Source organism: Pelodiscus sinensis, chromosome 1 (assembly GCF_052426305.1).
Source record: "Pelodiscus sinensis isolate ZL-2025 chromosome 1, ASM5242630v1, whole genome shotgun sequence".
NCBI lineage: Eukaryota > Metazoa > Chordata > Testudines > Trionychidae > Pelodiscus > Pelodiscus sinensis.
In genome coordinates this window covers 100,461,016-100,488,934 of record NC_143052.1, presented here as the reverse complement: position 1 = coordinate 100,488,934, position 27,919 = coordinate 100,461,016, and the positions used below count along the sequence as shown (strand labels likewise).

General features: G+C 42.2%; 1 protein-coding gene across 3 annotated transcripts in view; it reads left to right on the top strand.

Annotated features, from left to right (window-relative positions):
- STAB2 (stabilin 2) overlaps positions 1 to 27,919 on the top strand; it is a 142,023-nt gene that overhangs the window by 66,425 nt on the left and 47,679 nt on the right. For 2 of the 3 annotated variants that reach the window (XM_075938882.2, XM_075938875.2), the window contains 13 exons: positions 857 to 993; positions 1,291 to 1,405; positions 2,865 to 2,942; positions 3,148 to 3,246; positions 3,360 to 3,467; positions 8,144 to 8,275; positions 9,466 to 9,594; positions 11,595 to 11,651; positions 13,134 to 13,229; positions 14,650 to 14,845; positions 17,910 to 18,005; positions 20,352 to 20,397; positions 25,872 to 25,948. In XM_075938882.2, coding sequence (XP_075794997.2) covers positions 857 to 993; positions 1,291 to 1,405; positions 2,865 to 2,942; positions 3,148 to 3,246; positions 3,360 to 3,467; positions 8,144 to 8,275; positions 9,466 to 9,594; positions 11,595 to 11,651; positions 13,134 to 13,229; positions 14,650 to 14,845; positions 17,910 to 18,005; positions 20,352 to 20,397; positions 25,872 to 25,948 — 1,366 coding nt within the window. Of the gene's footprint in view, positions 1 to 856; positions 994 to 1,290; positions 1,406 to 2,864; positions 2,943 to 3,147; positions 3,247 to 3,359; positions 3,468 to 8,143; positions 8,276 to 9,465; positions 9,595 to 11,594; positions 11,656 to 13,133; positions 13,230 to 14,649; positions 14,846 to 17,909; positions 18,006 to 20,351; positions 20,398 to 25,871; positions 25,949 to 27,919 lie in introns of all 3 variants that reach the window. The other variant, XM_089781718.1, reaches the window with a different exon arrangement.

The following is a 27,919-nucleotide window of genomic DNA, read 5'->3' as shown; positions in this document are numbered from 1 at the left end:
CTAGGATTCTAGGATTCCATGAGTCTATATCAGGGGCTAGTTTATGCATATTTTTTCTTGACACTGAAATGACAAGAAAAGGAATAAAGGAGAACCAAGAAACCACGATCAGTTTCCAGGCAGTTCACCAGCTAGGGCAAGACAAACCTGATGCTCATGCTCCATGAAAGTTAGCAAGAGTGAAAATAGCAAATTTTATGAGAATAGGGCTACATTGAGATTATTCCTCAATCTCTCTTCCCCAGTTTCCTCCACAGCCTAATACCCAACATTGCTAAATGAAACACAAGTTAGCATACTCAAACACTAGCAACCCACAGCCCCTAGTTACAAGTGGAATTGTCAACAGTACCCGAAGGGAATTTTAATAAGATTGACTCATTTTTATGGTTATCTACAGAAAATTGGTTTTTATCCTTGTTAAGATTGTTAAGATTTTAATAAGCAGTACCTAAATCCTATCTCAGTACTTCTTACTGTGTCATTTATTTTATGTATTTGGATTTTAAAATGTAGTCGTTTCTACTGCTGCTTAATAATAGCTGTACCTAAACTACCCATGAAGGGTAGTCAGAAGTATTCAGATCCTATCTCTTCCTCCTTACTGTTAAGATTGTTTCTATTCTTCATACACAGACTAAAAATCCACTGTTATGGTTTTCCACTCTTGGGGGGCGGTGTACCTATCTTTGTATTAGTTGGTTCAAATCATTACACTACTTCATGGTTCTTCTTCCCACACCAGTACCACAACTCATGTACAGTACCCTATTAAAAGGTTCATCTGAGAATACCTATTTCATTCACAGAGTAGCTTTTAGGACATCTAATATAACACATTTTTACTCTGATTCAGGAGGCTTCAATAAACATGATGCTATCAGGGACTTCAAATCTAACCGTCCTTGTGCCTTCTCTTCAAGCAATTGACAACATGGATCAAGAAGAGAAAGCCTTTTGGATGTCAAAGAATAACATTCAAACCCTACTAAAGTATGTTGTTTTATTTAATATTTGATACATCTGTTTCTTTAAATTAATAGGTGATGAATGCAAATATACTTTTAATTTGAACTTATTACAGTGAGGCAGCTATTACATTTTTACGTACAGTTAGAAGCCCCAATTGAGATCAGGGTCCAATTGTCCTATATCTATGCAGTAAACAAACAATTCTCGCTTTGCACCAGCTCAAACCAGAATCAGACCTAGAAAGTTTTATCTAAAACATATTTATCTGTAAACTGTAAGAAAATCTAAACATAAGAATCCAGCTGAATTTCATTTTAGGTATCATGTATTAATGAGAGCGTATAGACTTGCTGACCTTCAGAATTTATCATCAACCGACATGCTAGCAACATCTCTGCATAATAATTTCCTGCATCTGTCCAAAGAAAATGAGGTAAGATCACTTTTCAGCTAGCTTGAAATTCCATCTTGCTCTCACTCCATCACTGTAAGTAATGCTATAATATTACAAATACAAATGCATATTCTTACATTTAAATATGCCTGTAACTTTTGCACTATAGGAATTTCCCTGTAACATTCTCCCACTGTTGGGTTCTCTGACAAGTACTATTTTCTCTACTGCTTTATCTAGACAATCAGACTGAGACTCATCACTCCTTATATGTTTTTTATTAGTGGTATTTTTGTAGCAGTCAGAAACAATAAATGATCAGATCCCTATTGAAAGGGACTCTATACAAATAGGAAAGCATAATCCATGCCCAAAAGAGTTTACAGTGTAATTGTAAACAAGTGTAACAAACAATACGGGGAGGGATGGAGGAAATTAGCGTAACAGTAATGAAATTGTGCAACTACTTTGGCTGCCTGTATACATAGCTCGATGGTCCCAAATCATTTGAAAGTGTTTTTTAAAGATATATAATGAAAGCCAGGTGTCCTGGCAGGTCCTCTCAGCCTTGCCTTCAGTAGCTGGCTGATTTATTGTAGGACACTATTGTGTTTCGGGGAATATGCAAACTCCATAGTATTTTGTCCCTTGGAGGAGTATTCTTTGGGGGAGCATGTTGAAGGGTTCCACTAGCCCATTAAAACTAGGTGCATCACCTCAGAAGAAGAACTAGGAACTTCTGCCTCAGAGACATGATTCCTCCTGAGGTTCCTTCAGTACATTTGGGGAAAGGGAGCAATTAACTTCACCTAGTTAAAGAAGCCACAGTGCTGCTGCCTTGATGCAACCAGCCACTTTTGCTGGCCGGCATGTAGGAAATGGAGCTGGGCAAATAACTGATTTTTCAGTTCGACGTCAGCTCCACAACCAAAAAACAGGGGGGGAGAAGCGTGCTTTAGACTGAACCAAATGTAAAATTTTTCAGAATTTGTGGTAAATCATAAAAGTTGATTTCAGAGCAGGGATCCAAACCTAAGTCTTTCACATGGCGGGCAAGTACCCAAACCACTGGGTTAAAATACTACCAGAGGCCTGCAGCAGCCAATCCAGCACCCTCCCCCCAGTCAATTTGTGGTTGGCCAAAGTTGTTTGTGGCTAGTTTCAGCCTGCCTGAAACTGCATTTTTGTCAGCTAAAAAAAATTCACCCAGCTCTAGTAGGGAGACAGAGCCACAATGCTACATACTCTCCACTCTCCACCCAGTTTCTGCAAAGCAAATTATCTAGGGTACAGCCTTTGTGTTCCAGGACTTTGAATCTGGGGAGCCCTAACATGGGCTAGGCTGGGAGAAGGAAAGGTTACTGCCTTCCATGCATTTCACATTAGACAAGGATACGATCTAGCTCTATGCAAACTTAAGACAAGTAGTCTGCTACACGCAATTAGCAAACAGGTGTAACTGTGATGTAAAAGTAAACTCTGTTCCTTTGCTTTTCAGAACATCACTATTGAAGGGGCTAACATTGTAGTTGGTGATATTGCAGCTACAAATGGAGTCATCCATGTTATTGATAAGGTACCTGACCATATAATTAAAAAGTTATCCGACTGCTCTCGATTCCTTTGCCTCCTGAGCAAGGCAATACAGCTTGTATGGGAAAACTGCCAAGAGATGTGGAAATATATCGAATGGTGCAACAATTAATTCTATTTCTAGTCCTAGCAGCAGCAAACATGATATATGTCCATCTATTGACATTGTTTGTATGCTTTTATTTCAGGTTCTAACACCACTCAGAGGTCTGAGTGGCACATTGCCAAAACTGCTGGCCCGCTTAGAACAGATGCCTGATTACTCCATTTTCAGGGGTTATGTTATTGCAAGTATTCATATTATTTTAAGAATATAAGTAGAGTAGTTTTCTGGATTGTGTGTGTTTGGATTGGTAGCCAAATATCATTACAAAGGTTTTTTTATGTCTTTCCTCAACAGCAATATAGCCTGGCAAATGAAATAGAAGCAGCTAATACTTACACAGTTTTTGCCCCAAATAATGATGCAATTGAAAGTTACCTCAGGAATAAAAAGTCTGTCACTCTGGTATGTATTATTTGCAAATATTGTCTTGTCAATTAAACACACCATTTCAGTATTATTTGCAAATATTGTCTTGTCAATTAAACACACCATTTCAGTGTCAAAACTGCTAGAGCTCCACAGCACTGTTTCTCAACCTTTTTTTTTTTATAAAGTACCCCTTTAAAAAAAAATTAAGTACCCTCAGTATCTACAGTTGTCAGACACAAACATTTTTTCTACCGTTGCAACACATTTGTTTAAACAACTTAATCATAGCCAGGTGGGCAATGAAATTTTTGGGTGTAAAAAACGACAAAAATAATAAAGCGTGGTGAAACTTAAAACAAAAATTCAGTTTTCTCCCAATTTCAGTTGTGTCGACGTACCCCCCCCAGACTTCTCTCGAGTATCCTTAAGGGTACTCATACCACTGGTTGAGAAACACTGCTCCACAGAATGGATGAAAATAGAAATAATAAACAGCAGGGTCTAGTCAAATTGAATTAAAACCAAAAGAAGCAGGTGAGGATAAGTTCATGAACTATTTTTCCCTCATATAATGGGAGGTTTCAATGATCAGTCTTAGATTTTGTCCATCTCTACTTGAGAATAACAGGTATCATGTTTTTAGTAAGCTTTTCCTCAAGAGGTCTCAAAGCACTTTAAAAAGGAGCTATTATGCTTGTTTTGCAAATGCAGATGTTTAGGCACAAAGTGACCTGAGGTCACCCAGCAGCCCAGCCAAGGTCTCCTGAGTCCCAGTCTGGTGATCTATCTGCCGAGAAACACTGCCTGTTTTGTTCATGAAATTCAACATAAAGCTGCTGAAAAACCTATGCCAATACAATTTTAGTTCTCTCATTAAACAATGTTATTGTTTCTAGATCACTTTCCTGGAAAAATACACAAGACCAATTTATTCAAGAGAGTGTCCCTTGAAAGCTTCCTTTTCCATTAGAAACTGACCCTGGTTTTAAAAGTATCAGTTAACCACATGACAGTGCAGTTAGATAGGAACATCATCATCAAGGCCCTTAAACCTCATAGATTTCAGGCCTGAGGGTTTCTCCACACTTACAGTGCTGCAGCTGCTTTAATGTGATTGTGCCACTCTAGCATTTAGTGAATACACCACAGCAAATGCCAACAGCAAAGCATCTCTTGCCAGCACTGTCAACAAGAGAAGCCCTCCTAATGGCATAAATAAAGCTATCTATGCCAGGAGTTAGGTCAGCATAACCATGTCGCATGGGGTGTAGATTTTCCACCCTCTTGAGTGGCCTTGTTATACTGACATAAGTTGACAGCATATAAGCCAAGCCTGTGTCTGTAACATTCATGAATGAAACTAAGCTCAGATGAGCTGCACCACCTGAAGCCAACTCTCACACAATTATTTCCATCATCAAGCTTTCAGAGCCTAAAAAGTTTAATGGGGGGGGGGTGCCCTGTGTCGTTTCTTCTTTTAACTTGAATAGAAAGCAGAGTTGAGCCATGCTATGGAAGATTTTGGTTTTTAAAACCAATCAGCGAGGCTTTTGTAGAAACAGAGGCCTTCAGGAGTTAAATGCCACTTTGACTACACCCTGGAGTAAGAACAAGTCAGAGGATAAATGGCTTTAATTTTGGCTCTTCTTTAGAAGGTAATTAAACCAAGAGCAAGCAGTGACTGGTAGGTGCACACACTAGTTCAGGCTTTTGCTTTCTATGCATTCCTATTAGTTATGGTTACATGGATGTTTCATTTCTTGCTTTTCTGCCATTATACTTGCAATTTTCTTCTGGGTCTCCTCTTGGCCATAGTCACTGACTGCCTGTGTTTGAGGTGTGGCTCTCAGAAGCAGGAAGTGATCACAGGGCTAGCTCTGCCTGAGCTTTTCCCATTTTATAGCAGATCTCTGTTAGCAGGAGGAGTTTGGAGCAGTCATAGAATCCAGTCCTTGATTTCAGAGGGACAAAATTTGGTCCAAGCAGAACATTGGTCAGGAGAGGTATTTCTCAACCTGTTGGTAATAAGTAGCAGGAAATATCTCCCTTCATTTTAAATGATAATGAGTGAGATGTAATGTTCCTTTCCCAAATGCCCAGTTTAAGAATATCAGATATCTGAAAACAAAACAGTAGGATTTCTACCTGGTCGGAATTAAAAATTGACACTACAGAATGAAAAAAGCCAAAGTGACACAGTGGAAATTACAAATGCCATGGTTTGGAGTAATTTATTTCTACTGGAGTGAACCTTTGAGAGCCCTAAGGAGTGTGTATGTGACATGGTATGGATTTTAAGATGTAAATTGGAAAAACATTCTAAACATGTTTCACGTGCATTAGTCTGCTGGAGAGGTGACACAGGAAAAAAATTAATTGGCTTCCTGAAAAAGAAGAGTCTTGCTAAAAGTGGAACACCTAAAGTAAGAGTTTCAAATGGGAATTAAGTTCATAAGTCATTTAGGACAGTGTTTCTCAACCAGTGGTACGAGTACCCTTAGGGGTACTCAACAGAAGTCGGGGGGGGGGGGGGTACATCAACACAACTGAAATTTGGAGAAAACTGAATTTTTGTTTTAAGTTTTACAGTGCTTTATTATTTTTATACTTTTTACACCCAAAAATTTCATCACCCGCCTGGCTACGATTAAATTATTTAAACAAATGTGTTGCAATGGTAGAAAAAAAATTGTGTGTCTGAAAACTATGTACGGAGGGTACTTATAATTTTTTTTAAAAAGGGGTACTTTATTTTAAAAAAAGTTGAGAAACACTGATTTAGGATATATCTATGCTGCAAAAAATAGCTCAGTGCCTGGATCAGTGGAATTGGTAGCAGTGTAGATTTACACGCTCATACTGGAGCCTAGGGCCTGGGATCCCTTCCCATTACTGGGTTTCAGAGTCTGAACTTTAGTCTGCTATTTTTAACCCCAATAACATGAGCCAGAGCTGGTGGACCTGGGCTTTGAGACATGCTGCTGCTCCTTTTTTTTTTTTTTTTTTTTTTTCAGTGTAGATATTGCCCCATGTGTTTTTGAAAATTATTCTCCTGATCCCACTAGTCCATTGTAAGCAGAATAGGCCACTAAAACTAACTAAAAGAAAGCATTCCCAGCCATACAAAATGTATGTTACAAAGTAACTCCAGCAAAATGGGAAAAGACTTGAAGATACAAGAAAACCATTTTAAAATCAGAAAACAGCTTGGCCATTTTTGTGAAAAAATGTTTAATCTACCAATCAAGTGCAGAAAGCTGTGTGAAGGTAAAGTCTCAGCTTTCAGTCATAAGATATTGATCTGAGCCTTTTCTTGGTGGAGGTAACCTTGAAAATGTAAGCAGATATAAATTAGTGCAAACAGATTGCTGAGGTTAAAAGGAACAAGTTGCTGGTCTCCACTTCTGTAGCAGGAAACTGGGCTGGGTGGGGAAGAGACATAACACTTGCAATGACACCAAGCTGGGAGGGGTTATAAGCACTTTGGTAGACAGAACTAGAATTCACAACATTGAAAAATTTGGAGAATTGGTCTGAATTCAACAAGATGAAATTCAGTAAAGATAAGTGAGTATTACACTTAGGCTGTGTCTACACTGGACCCCTTTTCCAGAAAAGGGATGCAGATGAGACAAGTCGGAATTGCAAATGAAGTGGGGGATTTAAATATCCCCCGCTTCATTTGTATAAACATGGCTGCCGCTTTTTTCCGGCTCGGGCTTTGCCGGAGAAAAGCGCCAGTCTAGACGGGATCTTTTGGAAAATAAACCCTTTTCCGAAAGGTCCCTTATTCCTCTTAAAATCAGGAATAAGGGACCTTTCGGAAAAGGCTTTATTTTCCAAAAGATCCCCGTCTAGACTGGCGCTTTTCTCCGGCAAAGCCCCGAATCGGAAAAAAGCGGCAGCCATGTTTATACAAATGAAGCGGGGGATATTTAAATCCCCCACTTCATTTGCAATTCCGACTTGTCTCATCTGCATCCCTTTTCCGGAAAAGGGGTCCAGTGTAGACACAGCCTTAGGGAAGAAAAAAAGTCAAATGCATAATTACAAAATGGGGAATAACTGGGTAGGTGGTACTTTTGCTGAAATAGTAATGTCATCAGATCTGGGGTTGTAGTGGAACACAAATATGAGTCAACAGTGTGATTCACTTGCAAAAAAGGCTAATATCATTCTGGAGTGTATTAGCAGGAGTGTTGTATGTAAGACAGAGGAGGTTATTGTCACACTGTATGCAGCAGTGGTGAGGCCTCAGCTGGAATATTGTCTTTAGTAAAGATGTAAATCACTTGGAGGGAGTCCAGAAGAGAGCAACGAAAGTGATGGATGGCTTGAGAGGCTGGAAAATGATAAAATACAGGAAGAATCTGATCTGAAACAGTCAAATGAAAAAGAATCCCATTCAATCGCATTTTGTAATGACAGACGGCTAAAAAGTGACAAGTTTTTAAAGTGCTAATCTACAAACACTAATCTAAATAATAAGATGGGTGACCTAGAGTGACGCTCATTAAATGACGATATTGATATAATAAGTATCACAGAAACTTGGTGGATTGAGGATAATCAATGGGACACAGTAATACCAAGATACAAAATATATTGGAAGGACAGAACAAGTCATGCAGGTGGGGGAGTAGCACTATAGGTATAAGAGGTAGTATCTTAGAATGACCAACTCACTGGTTTACCCCCATGTCTTGCAGGACGAGGACCAAATCCGATATCACATTGTGTTGGAGGAAAAGCTCTTGAAGAATGACATGCACAATGGCATGCACCGGGAAACCATGCTTGGGTTTTCCTATCAAGTTGGATTCTTCCTTCAAAATGGCCAGGTGCTGCAGTCTGTGTTTAAATGCAGAAAACTGTTTTCTTCACTATAGAAAAGAAATTTGTATCTTAAATTGAAAAGCATGCAGCAAGACCTATATTCTGACACCTTAATATTACAAAAGTTCCCACTCAAATGTGCTATTGAGTTTCCCAACAGTCAAGACAAAGCTTGCTCAATTCAAAGTCAAACGAGAAGGGATCTTTGACTGGATTTAAATTACACTGTTCAGACTTAGCATTGTATTTTACAAGACTATATGATGGTCTCATACACCTAGCTGTTGGCTAGATACCTTCATTGCAAAGCAATTGTTAATACTATTTCCACCAGCTTTTCTGGAGATTCTCTTTTAATTTTAAAAATAGTACTAATATTAATTTGTAGTTTTATACCTGCTTTTATACCAGGAGCTCAGAGCATGTTGCAGTACAGGTTGAAACTCTTTAGTCCGGCATTCTCTGGTCTGGCAACATCCCTGGGCCTGCATGACTTTAGCTAGCTGGATGTCTACTTATCATGGATGTGACCAAGTTTCCTGTGGGCCCATAATGTTTATTTACAGCCACCCGTCCTGGCTCTCCATTTTCTGTGCTGTTATTTAGCTCTCATTTATCCCTAAATGTCTTCTAATTGCCTAGAAAGTAGTAGTAGTAATCTTGGTAATGCTGCTAGACAATATTGACCTCCCATGGTCTGGCAAATTCTCTGGTTCAGCACTAGTTAGGTCGTGAGAGTGTCAGGCTAGAGAGGTTCAGCCCGTATTAGTGAATTTATTCTCACAATACCCTTTCTTGTCATAAGGAATCTAAGGGACAGGACAGGCCCAAATCTGTGGCATAACCAGAAAAACGGTGCTCTTTGCTCATGGCTTTATTCTCTAGTCATACTATCCTTTATGCAGTGGCCCTAATTCTGCAGAGTACTCAAGTACATCAGTAGGACATAAGCATATTAATAAAGCTGACCACATTCTTATGTGGTTTGTTGAATAGGGATGGTGTGAAGAATTGAAGATGTTATGTTGTCCCTTTTTCCATGGCCACACTTGAGCATTCTTTCAGTCTGGGACTTCCTTGGGCAATATTTTTTGCTGTAGTCCCCAGCAGAGTTTCTTTCATCTGTCAAGTCAGTACTACAGTTGTGTAGGTCAGCTGGTCCATTGCATTTTAACGGAGTGCATTTCCTTTACAGCTTTACATAAATGAGGCACCTATAAATTACACAAATATTGCAACTGACAAGGGGGTTATCCATGGATTGGGAAAAATTCTGGAAATCCAGAAGAACAGATGTGATATCAATGATACTGTGATTACAACCGTAAGTTGTCTTGTTTGAGATTGGTGCTTTGACATTTGTCATAGATGTTTGCACAAAAATATAACTAAAGCATATGACACATGCTGCATTGTATTGGCCAGGCAGAAATGTTAGAATTTTCCACAATAAACTCCTGCAGTAGCTTCGATATCATATAAAAATTACTTTGATTCTGCAGTCAGTAGAGTAACAGCTTGAACACAATAACAGCATCACAGTAGTAAGTAAATCTGGCTGTCTTGGTCAGATTTCAGTACATCAGTAAGGGTCCACATTAACCCACTGCTTTCATAAACACCAATTGGGTTTGTCCACTTTTGCTTAGTGAAAATAACTTCCTAACAAAACTTTATACGGGAGAGAAGTTGCTCTTTCTATTCTGAGATGCAAATTCTTTCTACACACATCGGCTACGTCTACACTGGCCCCTTTTTCGAAAGGGGCAGGCTAATTTTAAACTTCGGAATAGGAAAATCCTCGGGGGAATTAAATATCCCCCACGGGATTTAAATAAAGATGGCCGCCACTTTTTTCCGGCTTGGGGAAAAGCCGGAAAAAAGCGTCTAGACTGGCCCGATCCTCCGGAATAAAGCCCTAATCCGGAGGATCTCTTATTTGAAGTAGGAAGCAGGGAGGGTAGCAGGCTGCCATGATACTGCCTTCTGCCACCTTGGTGAGTGTGGGGGGGAGGGGTGACCCCTTCTGCCACTCTGTGCTAGGCTCCATCCATAGTTCAGTGCTGTCATGGGACCCCACAAAGTGCAGGGCCTGGGGAGGCTGCCCCAAAGCTGTCCTATAGACAGGATGGCTCTGATGAAGCCTTCCCCTTGCATTCTTCACATAAATCAGACCAATCCACAAACTGCAATGACCAGTGCTTAAATTGTAAAGACAGAAGGGCTGGGGCTGAAGCAATCTTTTTACTCACCACCGAGGCAGCAAGCCCAGACATGCTAATGCTATAAACTGCCAAGTTTGGCTGTTGGAAGAGGCGCTGGGGCTCAGCACTGACAAGCCCTGGCACAAATTAAGCACTGGCTCTGGAGAACACACTGTGGTTTTCCATGGGGCTGGCAGTCAATGGTTCTCTTGATGGAGAGGCAAATAGGACTGCCCATAGATTGTTCACTTTGTTTGTTCTTAAGACTGGCGCAGCACAGAAATTAGACTTGAAAAAGGCATTTTACTCTGCAAGCTTTGTGCTCTGTCCTGTTCAGATTTTGCTTTGGGGCGTCTGTTGTTTGCCTTGGGAGGCAATTGCACAAACTAGCACATTTTGCTGTCAGGCAAATGTTTCTAGTCTCCTACTTTTCCCTATGCTCAGCCTTACGCCTAGATTCCTCAGTATAGACACTTGAATCTCCCTAGAAAACTTCCCCCAACTAGGGCCCTGATTCAGCAAAGCACTTAAGCATGTCCTTATGTCCCTTTGAAGTCAATGGGATGTAAGCATGTGTATAACTGAACAGGAGTGATGTCAAGCATGTACTTAAACACACACTTAAGTGCTTTGATGAAGCAGGGTTTAGGTGCATAGTTGGCTCTTCACCCACAGGGTTTTCCCCTGTGAGAGTGGAATCAATCCCTAACTGCCTTACTAAGACAGCTCGCCCTTCCACTTGTGCGGTTTAATTACTATTATGTTGCAGACAGAGCCAGAGACCAGAATCTGCCCCCTAATATTATTGCTATGAAGAGCTCTTTGGGATGGGTTTCCTTTGGAACAAGATATTCCTTTGGCTGTTGGAAATGCTGCAGAGCCTTTATACTTCTCCACAAGGAGAAGTCTTGGTGGGAACCTTCCTGTTGGAAATCCCTACATTTCTGCTGTGATGTGCACCCACTCCAGCTGCCGTGATAGTCTTTGATATTTAGTTTTCCAAAGTGAGAATCTTTCACTTGTTATAACTCCTGACTCACCCAAGGGCTGGGAATAGAAACTGACTGAAACAATCTGCCGTGGTGTAAACCTTTAACTGTATCCTGTCTGTGTTTGCCAGGAAAAGTGCACTCTGTGTTTGTATCGATCACGCTGCCCTCCTGGAACGAAAGAATTTGTAAGTATTTTATAATTAATCCTAAATGCACATCATTTGTATCACTTGCAATACAAAATACAGAGAGATTTTAATAGGCCAAGTTTACCCCTAATATAACCCCATTAATTTCAATGGAATTACATCAGTGATTTTGACCCTATTAGTTTATTTTAATCAGACTCAACAGCTCTGATGCTTGAATCCAGCTGAGCCATTCTTGGCTCAGGCTCCAGGATGGGGGAATCAAGGTAATTTAAAGATATTTTTATGCTGCTTCAATCCCTGAGGCAGCTGGGAGCCATTCAAACCCTAGTACACTTTAGAGCCACCACAAGACTTTTCGAAAGTGTTTGCTCTACTCCCTCCCAGCACCTACATTGTGTGGGATACCGGAAATAGAACAGAGCCCACTATACTGACTCTGTGCCAGCTAGGGAATGTTCCAAGCAAGAGAAAGCCCTATTGTGCATGGTTGGTTTACTTTTGTTGTTGTTTTGCTTGGTTTTTTGGTTTTGGCCCATTTATGCCATGAGAGTGGAGGAAAGAGGCACATGATCTGCACCATGTGAGGCAATAATGTTACAGTGTTTTGACTGTTTAATGAGAAACTCTTATCTCTTCTATCACCCAGATATCAGTTTCCTAGACACTTCATTTTCTGTCCAGTGAGGATAGGTCTATGGCAAGAAAATATCCTTAGGAAGTCAAATAGTCACTAGGAATCATATCATCCTCGGATTTTTATGGGCAAATTCCTCTTTATGGTTAAGTTAAAACTGGGTTGATTTAGGGAATCTAGATTAAGTATATGTATTTTTTCCTATATATTTATTTATTTATTATTCCAATAACGTGATCACAAAATCTACACAATTACTGTTAACTTTCCTCCATTCAGAGAATTGGTTAGCAAAATCCTACTAAAATAATGATGGACAAATTTTGAGAATTATGGCAATTCAGTTCTAATAAATATCCAGTCATCTGCGTATTTATCTGAACTCCTTGGAACTACAAACTCAGGCTGTCTGTCTTATTAGAACAAGCTTTCCCAAGATTTGTAGCATTTCCTGTTTCTGTCCAGGTTTAGAATAATGAAAGAACAGCCATTTTCACAGTATTTTGGCACATCCTTTTCCAGAAACATCTAGGAAGTGCAGAAAAATGCCAGAAAAGAAAAAATAAAGAACAGAAGAAATGATATTTTCAAATAGCTTTCAGTTTAAATTGTGGACAAAGATGACTAATTTTAAATTGAAATGATTTGCCCGGTGGCACTTGGCTAAATTGACTATAAATTATTAAGCTAATTATCTGCCTACTTTATTTTTACACAGAGAATATTTTCTTAGTATATGATATGAATTTATTTACCACTAAGGGCTGACTGTGGATGCCTGGAGTATATTGTTTACACAAAGTTGATACCATTGTTAAATGTCTAAAAATAGTTGTGCGATATTAAACACTGAAGCGGTTATCTTGCAAACTTTTGCACAGCTAGGAGAGAAGAAATATTGCATCTATACTGAAAACTTTTTTGGAAGGACATCCATCCATATTGGGTGCCAGCCTAAATGTATTAAAACTATCATTGTAAGTATTATTAATCATTGTTACTTATTATGGGCATGTCTACACTGGGAAACTATTTCAAAATAACTAAATTCAAAATAACTCCCTAAATAAGAAAATCAAAATAGCATGTCTCCACTACGGGGGAGCTTAGAAATTACTCCGTGGCAGGCTCTGTTAATTGGACATGCTACTTCGACTTAAAGCCCCAGGAAACACTGGGGAGTAATTATTTTGAAATAGCAGCAGTGGAACATCCACACTAATTCTATGCTGAAATAAGTATTATTCCCAAGGAAAGCAGGAGTACAGATTTTTAAATAAACAGCCCCATATTTCAAAATAACAGGGTTGGTAGTGCAGATGTTCCACTTATTATTTCAAATGTATTCTATATATAAACTTATTATAATTTCAAAATAACTCCCTAGTATAGACCAGGGCTATGTGTTTTATGGCAGTGCTAGGAGCCCCAGGCATGGTCCAAGACCCCACTGTGCCAGGCACTGTACAAACACAGTACAAAAAGGAAGTCCCAGCCCCAGGAATTAATGACTTTCTAAGTAGGCCTCTTAATAAAATAGCTTACAGTTATGGGGAGTGATCAGAAGTTTAATAGGGCAGGTTAAAAAATTTTCATTGAAAGTTTTCTGTCAGAAAATGCTGTCACAAAATTAGAGATTTTAATTTTTTTTTAAACTGAAAAAACAGTTTTGGAAATGGCAAGTGATCCAATTGTGATATTTTCACAACCGAAAGCTTTGATTTTTTTTCATTTGGAAAAAATGTTTTGTTTTATATTTTACTTTATTTTATATTTTTTAAATTACATGTACAAAGGATGAAATGTGAAGTAAAACATTCTGAATTTATCAAAACAGAACATTTTATATGACAAAATGTTTTTTTTTTCTGAGGATTTTTGTTGGGAAAAAAAATCAAATTTTGCCTTTTCTTCCCAATTCGGGGCTATTCTTTTCCTCAGATGTCCTGTGAAATATATTTCAAGTTAGCAAATCCATTTTCATGGCCAACTCCAAGTTTAAGAGGGGGCCGACAGTTTCAAGAGTTCAGCACTGTGGTACTGTGCAGGAATAGGGAAGGGGAGCAGAGGTTACAGTACAGGTACCTCTTCAAACCTTCTCCACCCAGCAACCACTACACCCAGTGCACTGTGGGGAACTAGTTGGGCACACTCCCCACTAGGGAGCAGGAGTCTGAAAAGGAAGCAGAGGTGGGCCATAGCCTCTCTCTATCAGCCCATAGAGCAGGAGTGATGCCATGCAGGGGAAAGTTTTGCTCACATGCCAATACATAAGAACCAGCCCCAGGAGAGACTGTGTTTCTCTACTGAAATCTCTGGCACTTCACCATTTCCTATACTGGGAAGTGGCTTTAAAGTCCCAATTCTAGTCTTTGTTATGTTGTTTCTCCATTTCAGACTCGAGAATGCTGCGCAGGTTTCTTTGGTCAACAGTGCCAGCCCTGTCCAGGGAAAAGTGGAAATGCCTGCTTTGGAAATGGCATCTGCTTGGATGGTGTTAATGGCACAGGCATGTGTGAATGTGAAGAGGGGTTTAATGGAACAGCCTGTGAGAAATGTATTGAAGGCAAATATGGTCGCAACTGTGATCAAGGTACTTAATCCTCCAGATTATGCAGATATCTTCTCAAAGCTTGATAGTCTGAAAGGTGACAAGTCAAAAATCTCTGAAATTTATATGATTCAGCTCTCTCAACCCCTTGCCTCTGATATCTTCTCAGCCTTCTAAGCCTTAATTTTCTTCCCACTTATACTGGTGTAAATCAGGAATAACACCACTGAAATCACTCAAGCTACACCTGTGTAAAATGGTGTAAGAGATAGGCAAATCAGCCTTTCTTTATATGCATACATGTTATATAAAATGTAGTGAGAAAGAGAGGGGGTATTTGCAAGTTCCCAGGGAAGACTAGACCCAATATAGCTAGCACCAAATGTTCAAAAATTGAGTAAAAAAAAAAAATGACTGTCTCTAAAAAATTGAGGGAGGTATTTGTGTTTGTTTGCTTGTTTCTTTGTTCGTTCATGCTTGAGCGCTTAGGTTACATGCAAGACATTTTTTTAGTTTTCTCTGTAGCCAGAAGAGTTGGAAAATTCCTTTTTTTTTTTTTTTTTTTTTTTTTTAATCTTCAGAGGAATAGCCGAGTTAGTCTGTAACAGGAAAAACTTCAAAGACTAACAAAACATGTAGATGGGTTTTTTATTATTATTTTTAAATGAAAGCAGAGATTCAATCATGCTTCCATGATTAACTGGAACTGGGCCTTTATAGAAAGCACCAAATACCATGAGCATGAAATGAAGTTGTGAAGAGCTTACGACACTGTATGCCATATAGTTTAGTTTAAAATTAAGAAGTTTGACCTTAAGCCTTTCACCTGAGGAGGTGACAATCTCTTTCCCTGTGATCTGTCAAAAAGCACACTTGTCATTATTGTATTTCCACCAGTGGCATCCTTAGCAAGCCACATGTGCACATTACAGTGGGCCAGTCTCATACCACAACAGCTCCTTCGCTGACTCTGCTGATGGCACAGGAGGTCCCCGACTTGCGACACGACTGGTTCTGGAGGAAGCATCACAAGTTGGGGGAGTTGTAACTCGAACCCTCATTTGCGATAGGCGCCGTGTGCCATTGTAAATGCGGGCCGAGGATGTAAGTCGGGGGTTCCGGCCCCTTCCGCACTTACAAAAATGGTTGTAAGTGCAGGGGGTCGGAACTCGGGCGGTCAGATCTCTGGGGCCTCCTGTATTTCCCCTCACCTCTGATTTTCCCAACACTTCTCTACTCTTTGGCTCCACCTGCTGAGCCTGCAGGCCACTGCCTTGGTCTAGCACAGTGGTTCTCATTTAATACACATTGTGGGCCACATGTGTCACAATATGTTACCTGGGCCACAGGAGTTGGGTGGCAGGGCAGCAGCAGCAGCCCTGATCCTAACCCTGGACCCCCGCTGTGCCGCTGCCCCGGATCCTGCGATTCACACGGACGGGTGGCTGCCCCAGACCATTTGGGGCTGGTTGGCAGTCCCAGACCCCTCATAGCAGCCCAGACCAGCTGCCCAAGCCCCCACTAGGCAGTTGTTCCAGCCACTGGAGCTCACAGAGCCAGCTGGGAACCTCAGACCACCCACCACACAGCTGCCCCAGACCCCAGAGCTTGTGGGGCTGGGCATCTACTCCAGATCTCCACAGCCAGCCAGATGTCCTGGACAATGCTTCTGGACCCCCGCCATGAGCCCTGAAGCCCCACTGCTGGACCCCTAACATGAGCCCTCCCCCGACCCCATGGAGCTGGCTGGGAGACCTGGACCCCAGACTACCACTGCTCAGGGCAGGCCAGCAACCCTGACCCTGCTATGCTGGGCAGTAGCCAGGAATCTGGTGGATCCCCACATGCCTGCAGCCTTGAGCATTGTGGTGGGCAACCTGCATCCCACTGGGATTCTATGTGTGGCCTGTAAGATATTTTGTTTACCATTGCCCATGCCCGATTCCATTGGTTTCCATCCACATCTTTTTTTTCCTACTGGTGTTACTAAAATGACATGCACATAAAGCAAGGTCATGTGAAGTGAGGTGCGTGCTGGTTGCACACAAGTTTGACTGTGAGAGCCAGGCCCTCCCTCTGCATCTAATCAAAGCACTTGGCCCACCCCGCGAATTCTAGGTATGCAAGTGCTATTAGCAAAACTACCCTATCCCAGGCGACCATCTTGGTTACGACAGCCTTGTGGCCCACTGAGATGGAGGGCCACTCACGCAGCCCACTCATAGCCTATGGTGCCAGTCCCCACTTTAGCACACAGCTAAGCTGGGCCACAGCCATGTGCTCATTAGGCTTTATGTGGCCTGTGGGCCACAAGTTGAGAGCCACTAGTCTAGCAACTAATAACAAGGCAGGATACTGCGTGTATCTCCCCCTTAGTGCTCTTTTTATGACTCATGTCTGTCATTTACAGTTAAAAAGTCCTAACTGGAAACAGAAACTTGACACAATTATGCCTTTAAATTTATTCTCTGTTAACTGGCAAACAGACAAGCTGCGCACCTGTCTCTATGTAGATTACTACTTACGAAGGGGGGATTTCAAAGGAAGAAAAGGGGAGTTAAGGCATGGGCTGGCTGCTCAAGTAAATGCCAATAGTCGTAGATAGGCTTGTACAACACAATTTGCCACCCAGGTGGCTGTGGCTTCACTGCTGTGGCTTCACTGCTCATGCTGCAGTCTACCTGATGGCAGCAAAGACAAAAAGGAGCCTTTTGGGTTATGAGGGAAGAGTTTATAAGTGTATTACAAAAGCATGTGCATTCTGCACATGTAGAAACCATGCACATTATTTTAAGTCCATTCTGCCAGTCATGGGAGGAGGGAAACAGTCAAATGCAAACATAGTCAAGATGGTCATAAATGAAGGAAAACATCCAAACCTTTAGGCAGCGAATCATTTATATGCTTCTGTGTATGAAAATAGTATAGGTATCTGTACTGAATGTTGATAAAATAGAGATGTACAACTAAGCAAAGTACCTTAGAAAATGGAGTGTAGGGAAAGTGCATGTAGGCCAACCATCTAGTGTTTTAGTTGTTGCTCTGCTATGCACACTCTATGTTACAATGCATGTTTTAAGTGGTTTACTTACTTCTGTGCATTTAGAATGTGCTTGTGTCCATGGGAAATGCAGCAGTGGGATTGAAGGAGATGGCTCTTGTGAGTGTGACGTTGGCTGGAGAGGCGTGAACTGTGAGAGCGGTAAGTGTGCCGCCTTCTTTCTCTGATGAACTCTTAGTGGCCCAGACTATACTAGGAAATTATTTCAAAATTACTAAATTTGACTTAAGAATGCCCGATTTAACAAATTCAAACTTGTGTTGTCCTCACGACAGGGAAGCATCGAAATTAGTCTGAGGCAGACTCAGTTAATGAGCCCCAGGAAGCACTCTGAGGAGCTGCAGGAGGCCTCTGAGAGGCCAATAAGTTTGAATTAGTGGCACCGGAGCATCGGACTACGTTATTTCGGACTTACAAGTTCAGAATTAGCATTATTCCTCATGAAAAGCAGGCGTACAGAGTGTGAATTCCACGGCCCCTTATTGCAGAATAATGGGCTTGGAAGTGTGGATGCACCACTTATTAATTTGAACTTGGGGGTGTTATTTCGGACGGAGGTCCTAGTGTAGACCTGGCCAGTATGTGTTATGGAATGCAGAGCAGCAGTAAGGAATACATCCCAATGCACAATTTACTTGAGGTTCTCTCCCACAATAATAGATAACAAGCAGCCTCCCAAAGCTACAGAAAGGCAATGAGGCCCTCAGCCTAACTGTAAATGTCTTTGAAAAGCTTTCAGGCCTGTGTGAAGGGAATTAGCCATCAACGGTAAGGGAGAATCATGCAAGCCAATTGACAAGCTTCACACTTATACATATCCCTTTGTGTGTCTATAGCTAATGCATCCATGATCTTTTCAAGACAGAATTCTCATGTAGACTAAATTTGCAATATTTGTAGAGGAGAATTTTCTACTATTAACTCCTTCAATACATTGGTTTCAGCAATGCAATGTTACGTGTTGCTTTATAAATATTTATTTGATTGTAAAGGACAGTTCTTTTTTAATTAGTTGGTAGGAGACTAAGACCAGGACTTAGAATAGAAAGCTGATTCTGCTAGAATTTTCAAAAGGACCTAAAATAATTAGACCCCCAACTCCCATAGAATTTCACTTGGATTTGAATAACTAATTGCCTTGGGCTCCTTTGCAAACCTCAAACCAGCATGCTTAATTGTGGCCTCACATGCAACACAAATCATTGCATGGAAACCACAATGGTAGATGCTACATAAAATTTACTTGTTAGATAAAATAGAGCATCTTCAATAGCAAGGCACTGGGCAAGACTTCCAAAGGAAACACAGTAAATAATCACAGTCAACAAAATAAGCACAAAAGAGACAAAAATCTGTGTCTAGAAGCTCCCTGATACAGCTGCAATATTGAGCTAAGGAAGACCATCAATAATATAGTAATGGCAAAATACCCCTGTGCAACAGTCAGCACAAAGTTTCTGCGCCATTCAAGTCTCACTAATGCTTTATTCTGGGGGCTTAAATGGGCCTTGTGCAGTGAATAGCCCTTATGCTGTCTCTGCACAGAGGTGAATCCTACCCAAAGGCAGGTAGAGGGGGAAGAAGAGAGAATTTTAGGATGAGATTGAAAGCAGGGAAATTAAATCAGATACAATGAGCTGGATAGCTGTACTACCCCGTTATGCTTGCGAAATAGGCTTGACAGAATAGAAGAATTAAAAGAACCAGTATGAACCCATTTTAGAGGAGCAGAGGAACTGCCTGAGGAATGTTGGGCCAAGTTGTAGAAATGGTGTAAAGATAAGCCACTGATGAGTTTTATAATATCAGTTTGTAAATGTACTGTAATCCCTAATTCACACTGCTTTGATAATTTTGTGCACCTTTCAGTCATCTTTCTGATAACCTCCTTTTCCCTGCTTATATAACAATTGTACTAACTGATATGTTTATCTTTAATTTTTTAAAAATAAGTAAAATGGCAGGAAAGAAATGCAACCCAGGCGTATCACTTTCATCCCACATACCTTCCCAAACAGGACATCTGTAATGCATAGCATATGCATCATGTTGACTTATACAGAAGGAAGAATTTCACCCTTACTCAAATTGGCCCATATCTTACTCCAAGTATTCCCAGGGATTTCAATGGGACTTCTGGGGCAATAAGGCATTATTTAGTGTAAGCATAACCCACACACCTACTGGGTGTGGTGTGCTGTTCTATGTAGTGACACTGAGACCACTTACAGAGAGAAAGAATGAGTGTGTTCTACACAGCCTTAGCTGAGAGCCAGCTGGCTTTTAGGTCAAGTGGTAGAGGTTTATTCACTATGCTCCAGGAGTCATAGGTTTGGTTCTGCCAGTCAGCACTACATAAGAATAACAGAAAAGGACCTTACAGAAGAAAAATGAAGGACAAGTTTGCGCAACCACGGAAAATGAACGTATAGTTTTAGAATGTTGATTTGCATTAAAGTAACTAACCATTCATTTTGTCTCTTCCAGAAATCAAAAATGATGCATGCAACAGCACATGCCACACCAGCGCTAAGTATGTATGAAATCTGACCACTTTGAAGCACATTCTCATAGTATAATGTGAATGTTCTTTGTTTTTATATTTCATATTTCCCCACTATCTACACAGATTATGCATATTCTCCCATTATCACTTCTTATGCTTCCCATTTTTAGCAGTTTCACCGCACTTTGCAAGGATAATATAGTAGTGATGGACCAACCTTAAAAGTTCAGTGTTCACACAGTAATAGAGAAAATACATTTTCAAAAGGGCAAGTCGCCACCAAAATCAAATCCGGTAAGGCCAAATTTTCAGAGATACTTAGGCATTGGTCCCCTCAATGTTGCAAAGCTCAGTGATTAGACAGCTACATGCTGTTTTCAGAAGGGATGTAGGCACTCAGAGGGCTAGATTCACCAGTGAACCTAGTGCTGCATGTCACCCTGCCTAATTTTTAAGCACCTAGAAAATCACTGGGATTCACAGAGCCTGAGTTCAATGCTTAAGTTCCCTATCCAGTGAATGTGGAGAGACAGCTGTCTACATCCTAAATGATTCCCTTGGCTAGATAACAGGAGATACTGCAGGGTGAGCTAAGCCCTGTCTCTCTCAGTGCCTAAATCTGGGCTGAAGGGATAGATCTCCCTCTGCTTAAGATCCTTGTTTGCAAAGCCTCTCTTGGCATTAGGTACCTTCACTGCGGGTAACTTTTAGCTCAGTGATTAGGTTACTCACCTGGAAAGTAACGATCTATCCCTTCCCCCACTCTTGATAAGGAAAAGAGATCTGAAGAGAGCTCTGTCACCTCTCAGCAGAGTGCCCTAACCACTGGGCTAAGGGATATTTGGAGGGAATGGTCCTATAGTCTCTCTTGTTGAGGCTGTTCCATTGTGGATTAAATCATTTAGAAAGTCATTGGAGCAGCGGGGCTGGGTCCTGAGACTCCCAGCTGACCAACAGGCTACAGATTCATCCCTACTCACTCGCTCTCTGACTCAGTGCCTCCCATTATAACAGAGAGTCCTACATCAGAATAGGCCATCGCTCAGTGACTAGGGCCTCACATGAGCAGAGGCAGATCCCTGTTCAGACCCCTTCTCTTCCCCCCCACTCTCCACAAGGTGGAAGGGGCACTTCAGTCAGGGGTGTCTGACATCCCAGGTGAGTACCCTAACCACAGGGCTAAAAGTTCCAAGAGACCACCCACTCTTTCTCCTACCCCCCAGTGTTCTGGGAGCTTACTTGTGTGGCCTGTTCTGGTATGCAACCGCTAAACATGCCTATAGGATTGGGCCCTGCAGATGAGTTAGGCAGAGGAGCACCTGGCTTGCCCCAGTTCATGAATAGCACAGTGGCTTTGATGTCCAAAAATCCAGCATAGGGCTGCAGTGACGTATGTTCTTAGGGACCTTTTCCTTTACTTTAATGTAGGCACTGAGCACGTATCTGTCTGTGCCTGCAGGCTTAGGTGGCAGTCGAGCCTGAGTTTTGTGAACCCCAGGTGGATCCTGATTCTGGGATTGAGGCCTGGAAAGTGGTAGTTAGGCACCTACCTAGTGGCTAGTACTTTTTTGAATCTAGCCAGTGGGGACCTAAATCTTATGAAAGTCAATGGGGCATGGGCTACTGAGTGCATAAGCCACTTTTGAAAATGGGACTTGGCTGTCTAAATCACTTAGGCTTTGCATTGGTGAGTGGAGCTACACCTAAATTCCTTTGGAAATCTGGGCTTTGCTGTAGGGAATCCAGTCTGCCACCATAGCCCCAGAGAGATGCTGGCTAAGTTATCTTAGGATTTCAGAGAGCAATGTTGTTACTTTAGAAGTTCACCTTTTATGTGCTGACTGCTTATTATTAGACAATCAGGAAAACTGGAACAGAGAGCCCCAAACGTGTACAAGAATCTGATTTTCTTCTTTGCTGGCAGCTTCATTTAAATATTTATCTTATCTGCAGTTTATAGCTCTGCTTATCTGAGGAAGAGGGTTTTGCCCAGGAAAGTTCATGATACTATATTATATATATATATTGTTCAAGTCTAAGGGTATGCCTACTTTACAAGGGTACTTGAAAATACGTTTTTTTGGAATAACAACTCCTGAAATAATTATTTTGAAATAACACATCCAAACTACAGGGAAGCCTTGAAATTAGTTCAAGCTAGGATCCCCTGATGTGGAGGCGCTACCTCAATTTAGAACTCCAGGAAGCAGTGGGGAGTAATTACTTTGAATGGCGCTGGGGAGTAGTTATTTCAAAATAGCAGCAGTGGAGCATCCGTACTATCACTATTTATTTCAAAATAAGCATTATTCTTCATGAAATGAGGGTTTATTATTTAGAAATAAGAAGCCTGTTATTTTAAAATAATTTCTAAAGAATGGGCTTGCTGTGTGAATGCTCATCTTGTTATTCTGGAATAAGGGGAGTAATTTCAAAATAATGCTGTAATGTAGACATGCCCTAAGGTGCGAGAGGACTACTCATTGTTTTTTTTAAAGTTACAGACTAACACAGCTACCCCTCTGCTGTTTAATACGAATTTGAGGTAAAGTTATACAAGAGCAGGGCTCTTGTACATTTCAAAGGCTCAGGTGCCGCAGGGAGCGCAGGGCCAGCGGGGTCCCCCCCAGGGAGTGCAGGGACAGCGGGATCCCCTGCTGATCCCACGCTTCCTGTGGGGCTTCCTTTTGAAATGTACAAGGTTCCCACTGGGGCTCTTGTACATTTCAAAAGGAAGCCCCATGCTCCAGGTAGGGCTCTTGCTACAGTTCAAAGGCGAAGGTGCCCTTATAGACTAATCAAATAGTCGATGGAAATCCCACCGACTATTCGATTAGTTAATCTAAATTTAACATCCCTACTAAGATCTGGAGAGCCTAGTTTGATTATAGTAGTCTAGTCTTCCTCCATGAACCAAATTTGTATTGAGGTACTGAATTCCCATGCATGTTAGCGGAGCACGGTACTAGAGTCGTGGTTTGGCCTGCGATTACAAGGCAGAGTGAATGTGTCTATACAACTACAGCCTGCTCCTAACGTCCTTTCTCCCAGTACATCACTAGATGTCAGGGGAGAGCTCATTCAGAACCTGCTTGTACTTGCTAGCTCATCGCTGTTTTACCTTCCACGTACACAAGGGTGGCAGGTTTGTAGACATTCTGGTGGTACCCCAAACACACAGCCAGCATCACTTCCCCACCTAAGCTCTCTCCCCTCCCTCCTCCTGCCTAAGGCTCTGGGAGGGAGTTTGGGTGCAGGCTCTGGCAGGGAATGTGGATGCTGGAGAGGGCCTCAGGTGCAGTGTCTCTCTCACTCACACACTCACACACACATCAGCTCAAATTAAACATGTTGACTCACTCATATCCATTCAGAATGCTACTGCAAAGATCATTTTCCTACCCCATCGCTTTGACCACATCACCCTTCTCTTTGAATTCATCCCCTAGCTTCCCCTTCTCTATTGCAGCAAACAATGTCTTCTCTTTCAAGGAACTTCGTGGTCTATTCCCACTCTACCTATCATCTCTCATTTGCTACCAAGATACAGTCATAGAGATTAAGGCTGGCAGGGACCAAGTGATTATCCAGTCTGACCTCCTGTACATCACAGGCATCCAGCACCACCCGAACACTAAATCCAACAACTGAAATCAAGCTAAAATGTCACAGCCCACAAGAGACCAGACTACTGTGTGCTACAGGCAAAGAACAAAAGGGACCAAGGTGCACCAGTGCCAATGTCCCCAGCAATGGCAGAGAAATTATCAAGATATGCCCAGATAATCCTAGCTGCTGACCTGTCCCCACATGCTGCAGTGGAAAGCAAAAAAAAACCAAAGGTCACTGTCAGTCTAACCTGGGAGAAAAATCCTTCCCAATCACATATGCAATCACTTAAACCCTCAGCATGTGAGCAAGCACCAACAATCAAGTACATAAGAATGGCCATACTGGGTCAGACCAAAGGTCCATCCAGCCCAGTATCTTGTCTGCCGACAGTGGCCAAAACCAGATGCCCCAGAGGGAGGGAACACAACAGGTAATCCTCACGTGATCCCTTTCCTGTCACCCATTTCCAGACAAACAGGCTAGGGACGCCATTCCTACCCATCCTGGCTAATAGCCATTGAGGGACCTAACCTCTATGAATCTATCTAGCTCTTTTTTGAACCCTGTTAAAGTCCTAGTCTTCACCACAACCTCTGGCAAGGAGTTCCACAGGTTGATGGTGCGCTGAGTGAAGGAAAAACTTCCCTTTGTTTGTACCTAAGAGAAACAATACTCCATCCACCTCATAGCCCTGGTCCATACAGGGTTGAGAGGAAATGATGCAGAGCCTGCCTGCCTACCCAGCCAGTGTCTGGAGCAAGGGCCTTGGGTCAATCGGGGGATAGTTGGGTAGAGGGGAGCCAATCCAAGAGAGAGGGGATGGAGGTAATCAGGGCACAGCAGGGCAGAGAGGTGGTCCCTAGGGGAGGGGCTGGAGAGAGCTGGAGCCAGGGCAGGCTGGCTAAGAAAATGCTGCTTACCTCCTCTCCGCTGAAGCTGGCAACCCTAGATCCTCCCTGCCCAGAGTCCCATCTCCAGCCATGGCCCCTTGATGCTTCAGAGGAAGGAGACAAACCCCCCCCCCCCCAACCAAAAAAAACCTCCCAAAATGCACTGCAAGGAGATTCCCCTTCTGTCTGTCTCACTAAAACGCTGAAGCTTGAGCTATCGAGTCTGTCCACACAGCAGTGAAACCCCCACAGCTGACCTTGCCAGCTGGCTTGGGGTCATGGATCTCAAGTTGCAGGACTGTAAAACTGCAGTGTAGACATTCAGGTGTAGCCATTCTGCGCTCTGGGCCACTCCCCCATCATGGACTCCAAGAGCTTATGCGCCAGCATGAGTTGGAATAGCTACAGTTTAACGGTCCCGTAGCCCTTCGGGACATAAAATATCAACCAGAAGTGAGCCCCCAGAGTTCTTGAGACTGTTTCTAGCATCACAAGCAGCCCTGTCATACAATTGTGTTGTTAACTCCCACCTTCCACTGGCCAACTGTGCAAGCCTCCGTCACTCCCCTGTGAACAACCTTTGTGCTGCCCCTCACACATAGGAGGAGCTCCCCATAAATATAGGCAAATTCCACACTCTCTTCCTTCAAAACCCTCCTTAAATCTCTCCTTGTTTGTTCTGCCTGCAAAAAAACAATGGCTACTCCACTGGTGTGCTGAGACCACTGCCTGTCATGCTGACCAATATTGTCTCTCAGCTTCTTTGTACTCCCCTGTATCCATCTGTTGATTCTTGCGCAGTAGTTAGATTGCAAGCTCCTTGGAGCAAGGACGTTTTCTTGTTCAGTGTTTGCACAGCACCTAGCACCACGGGTGTCTGGTCAATGACCTGATCTGAGGTGCCACAGTAATACAAACAATAAAAAATGAAGATGCAGTAAAGCAATGATGACAGTCCAGAGCCAGTGGTTTCTAATGCTCCACCTTTCTCCTCTCTAGCTGCCTCCTCATGTCTAACGGCACTGCATATTGCAAGTGTGCAGCCGGCTTTCAAGGGAATGGAACACACTGTACAGGCAAGTGGACTTTGTTTTTGACCCTTTCCAAGAATGTGCTTGAAGCACTTGGCGTTCACTGTGAAGCAGAAGAGTGTTGAGAGATGCACGTTTCCACATAAGGAGTGAAAAGAGGACTTGCTGCCAGTTGATTCAGAATGAATAGACTGCAACAGGTGCTGCTTCACAACAACAAAGGACTGGAAATCCCCAAGAGTCCATATATTGTGTGGAAGGGAAAGAATGGGGGAAAGGGAACATATTGTGCACAACTGGAGATGTGTTAGTTCTGGAGTAGGGAAACCTGGATTATGTCTGTTCTTTATTTCTGGCCCAGTTTAATGAACATAGGCTGATTGGAGATACAGTAGCACTTCTGGCTAGTCCTCTGGTTTTATCTGAATTGATTTGTGGTGAGTAATTAAAATTGTTCTATGGCTAGCCTTAAAAAAAAGGGTCAATTGCAATTAATCCCAGGTGTTCTTTTGAAAGAGTGGAAAATCCAGCTTTATGAAACAGACTGTTTTCTGCTGCAATCTGTGTAATTAATTCCCTAAACTTTATCTGATTAAAATAATGCCCTTTGGAACAATGGAGCATTTGTCTAACCACGCTGGGTAGCAGTGTCCTGACGCCAGACATTAGCCCCTGCTTTGCAACACCCTGGCGGCACAAATCAGCTAGAAAGCCAGTTTAATCTGCTACTGAGAAATTCCCCATAGGTAGGGAGCATCTGTGGTGGCATAGAACCAACCTAAGACTCTATTTCATCTACTCTTGGCCCCTGTCCTGTGAAAAAAAGGTTATGGGACAAGTTGCCAGTCCACTGTGGTCTGGCTATTTTGGCTATTGGAACAGCTTGTTGGCATTGTGAGCAGCAGGGGGTCAATAAAAGCAGCTGTTACACTGCTTTAAATTTACACAGTGGACCAGATGGCTCCAGTCCCTCCCTTCCCACCTTCACATCGTGCAGCACAACTGAAAGTCTGGGAGGATTGAGGAAATGGCAAGAATTTCTGTCTGAATAGCCAAAGTGCTGCAGAACCTAGATGTTTTAAGACCCTTATGTTTATGCTATATCGGTCTTCATTTCTCCCCTGATGGGGACTTTCCATCACAATCAGGCTTAGTGATCTGGTAGGGCTGTCCACATTAGGGATGCAAAAAAAACTTTAAAAAATATTAACCATGTAACAAGCCTCTAGGAGGGCCCTATGGGCTACCAGCTTCACGGGCTGCCAATGGCAACAGCCAGCTTTGGCCCCCACGAGCTGCTGGCTTCAGTCTCCCAGCCCCCTCTGGACTAAATGTTAACCAGAACCAATAAACATCAGCTTAGGAGTTAACTGGTTAAACTTTTTACATCCCTATCCATATTGAAAACACTATGCTGTTTCAATAGTTGAAAATGTTACATCTTGTACTAGTGTGAGTACAGTGTTTATGACCATTAACAGAATACTGGAGAAGTGTTGTTTTTATCAGAAAACCCTGTTAGCCATGTAGAATATGCTCAGCTCTAGCAAACAAGAACCTGGGGGGCTTGATTCCTATGGCCCGACTCTGTCTCATTAGGATGGTAGTGACAAGGAAACCTATGCATTGGAGAAGCAATATACCCACCAATGAGTAATCCTAGGATTGGCAGAGTCACCCCAACCTCCTTTAACAGCAGGATATTTGACTCCCAATGAAGAGGTGTAGCAGAGTTGCCCCACTAACAGGCCCCCTTAGTAGTTCATGTGGCATTCTAGCAGCTGTGCCTCAATTTCCTGCTTTTATTCTTCAGCCAATTCCAGCCCCTGTAATGTCCTCAACCTCCAGCCAAGACACATTTCAGAGTCTGATAACCCCCAAGGCCAATGCCCTTTAATACATCCAAGTGACATGGATCACTATTCTTAGGATGCCTTTCCTTTCCAGTGCCAGTACAGGGATTACATCCCATCATAGGAGGCGTAAATGTTTGCAAACTAAGGACAAGTAGGAAGG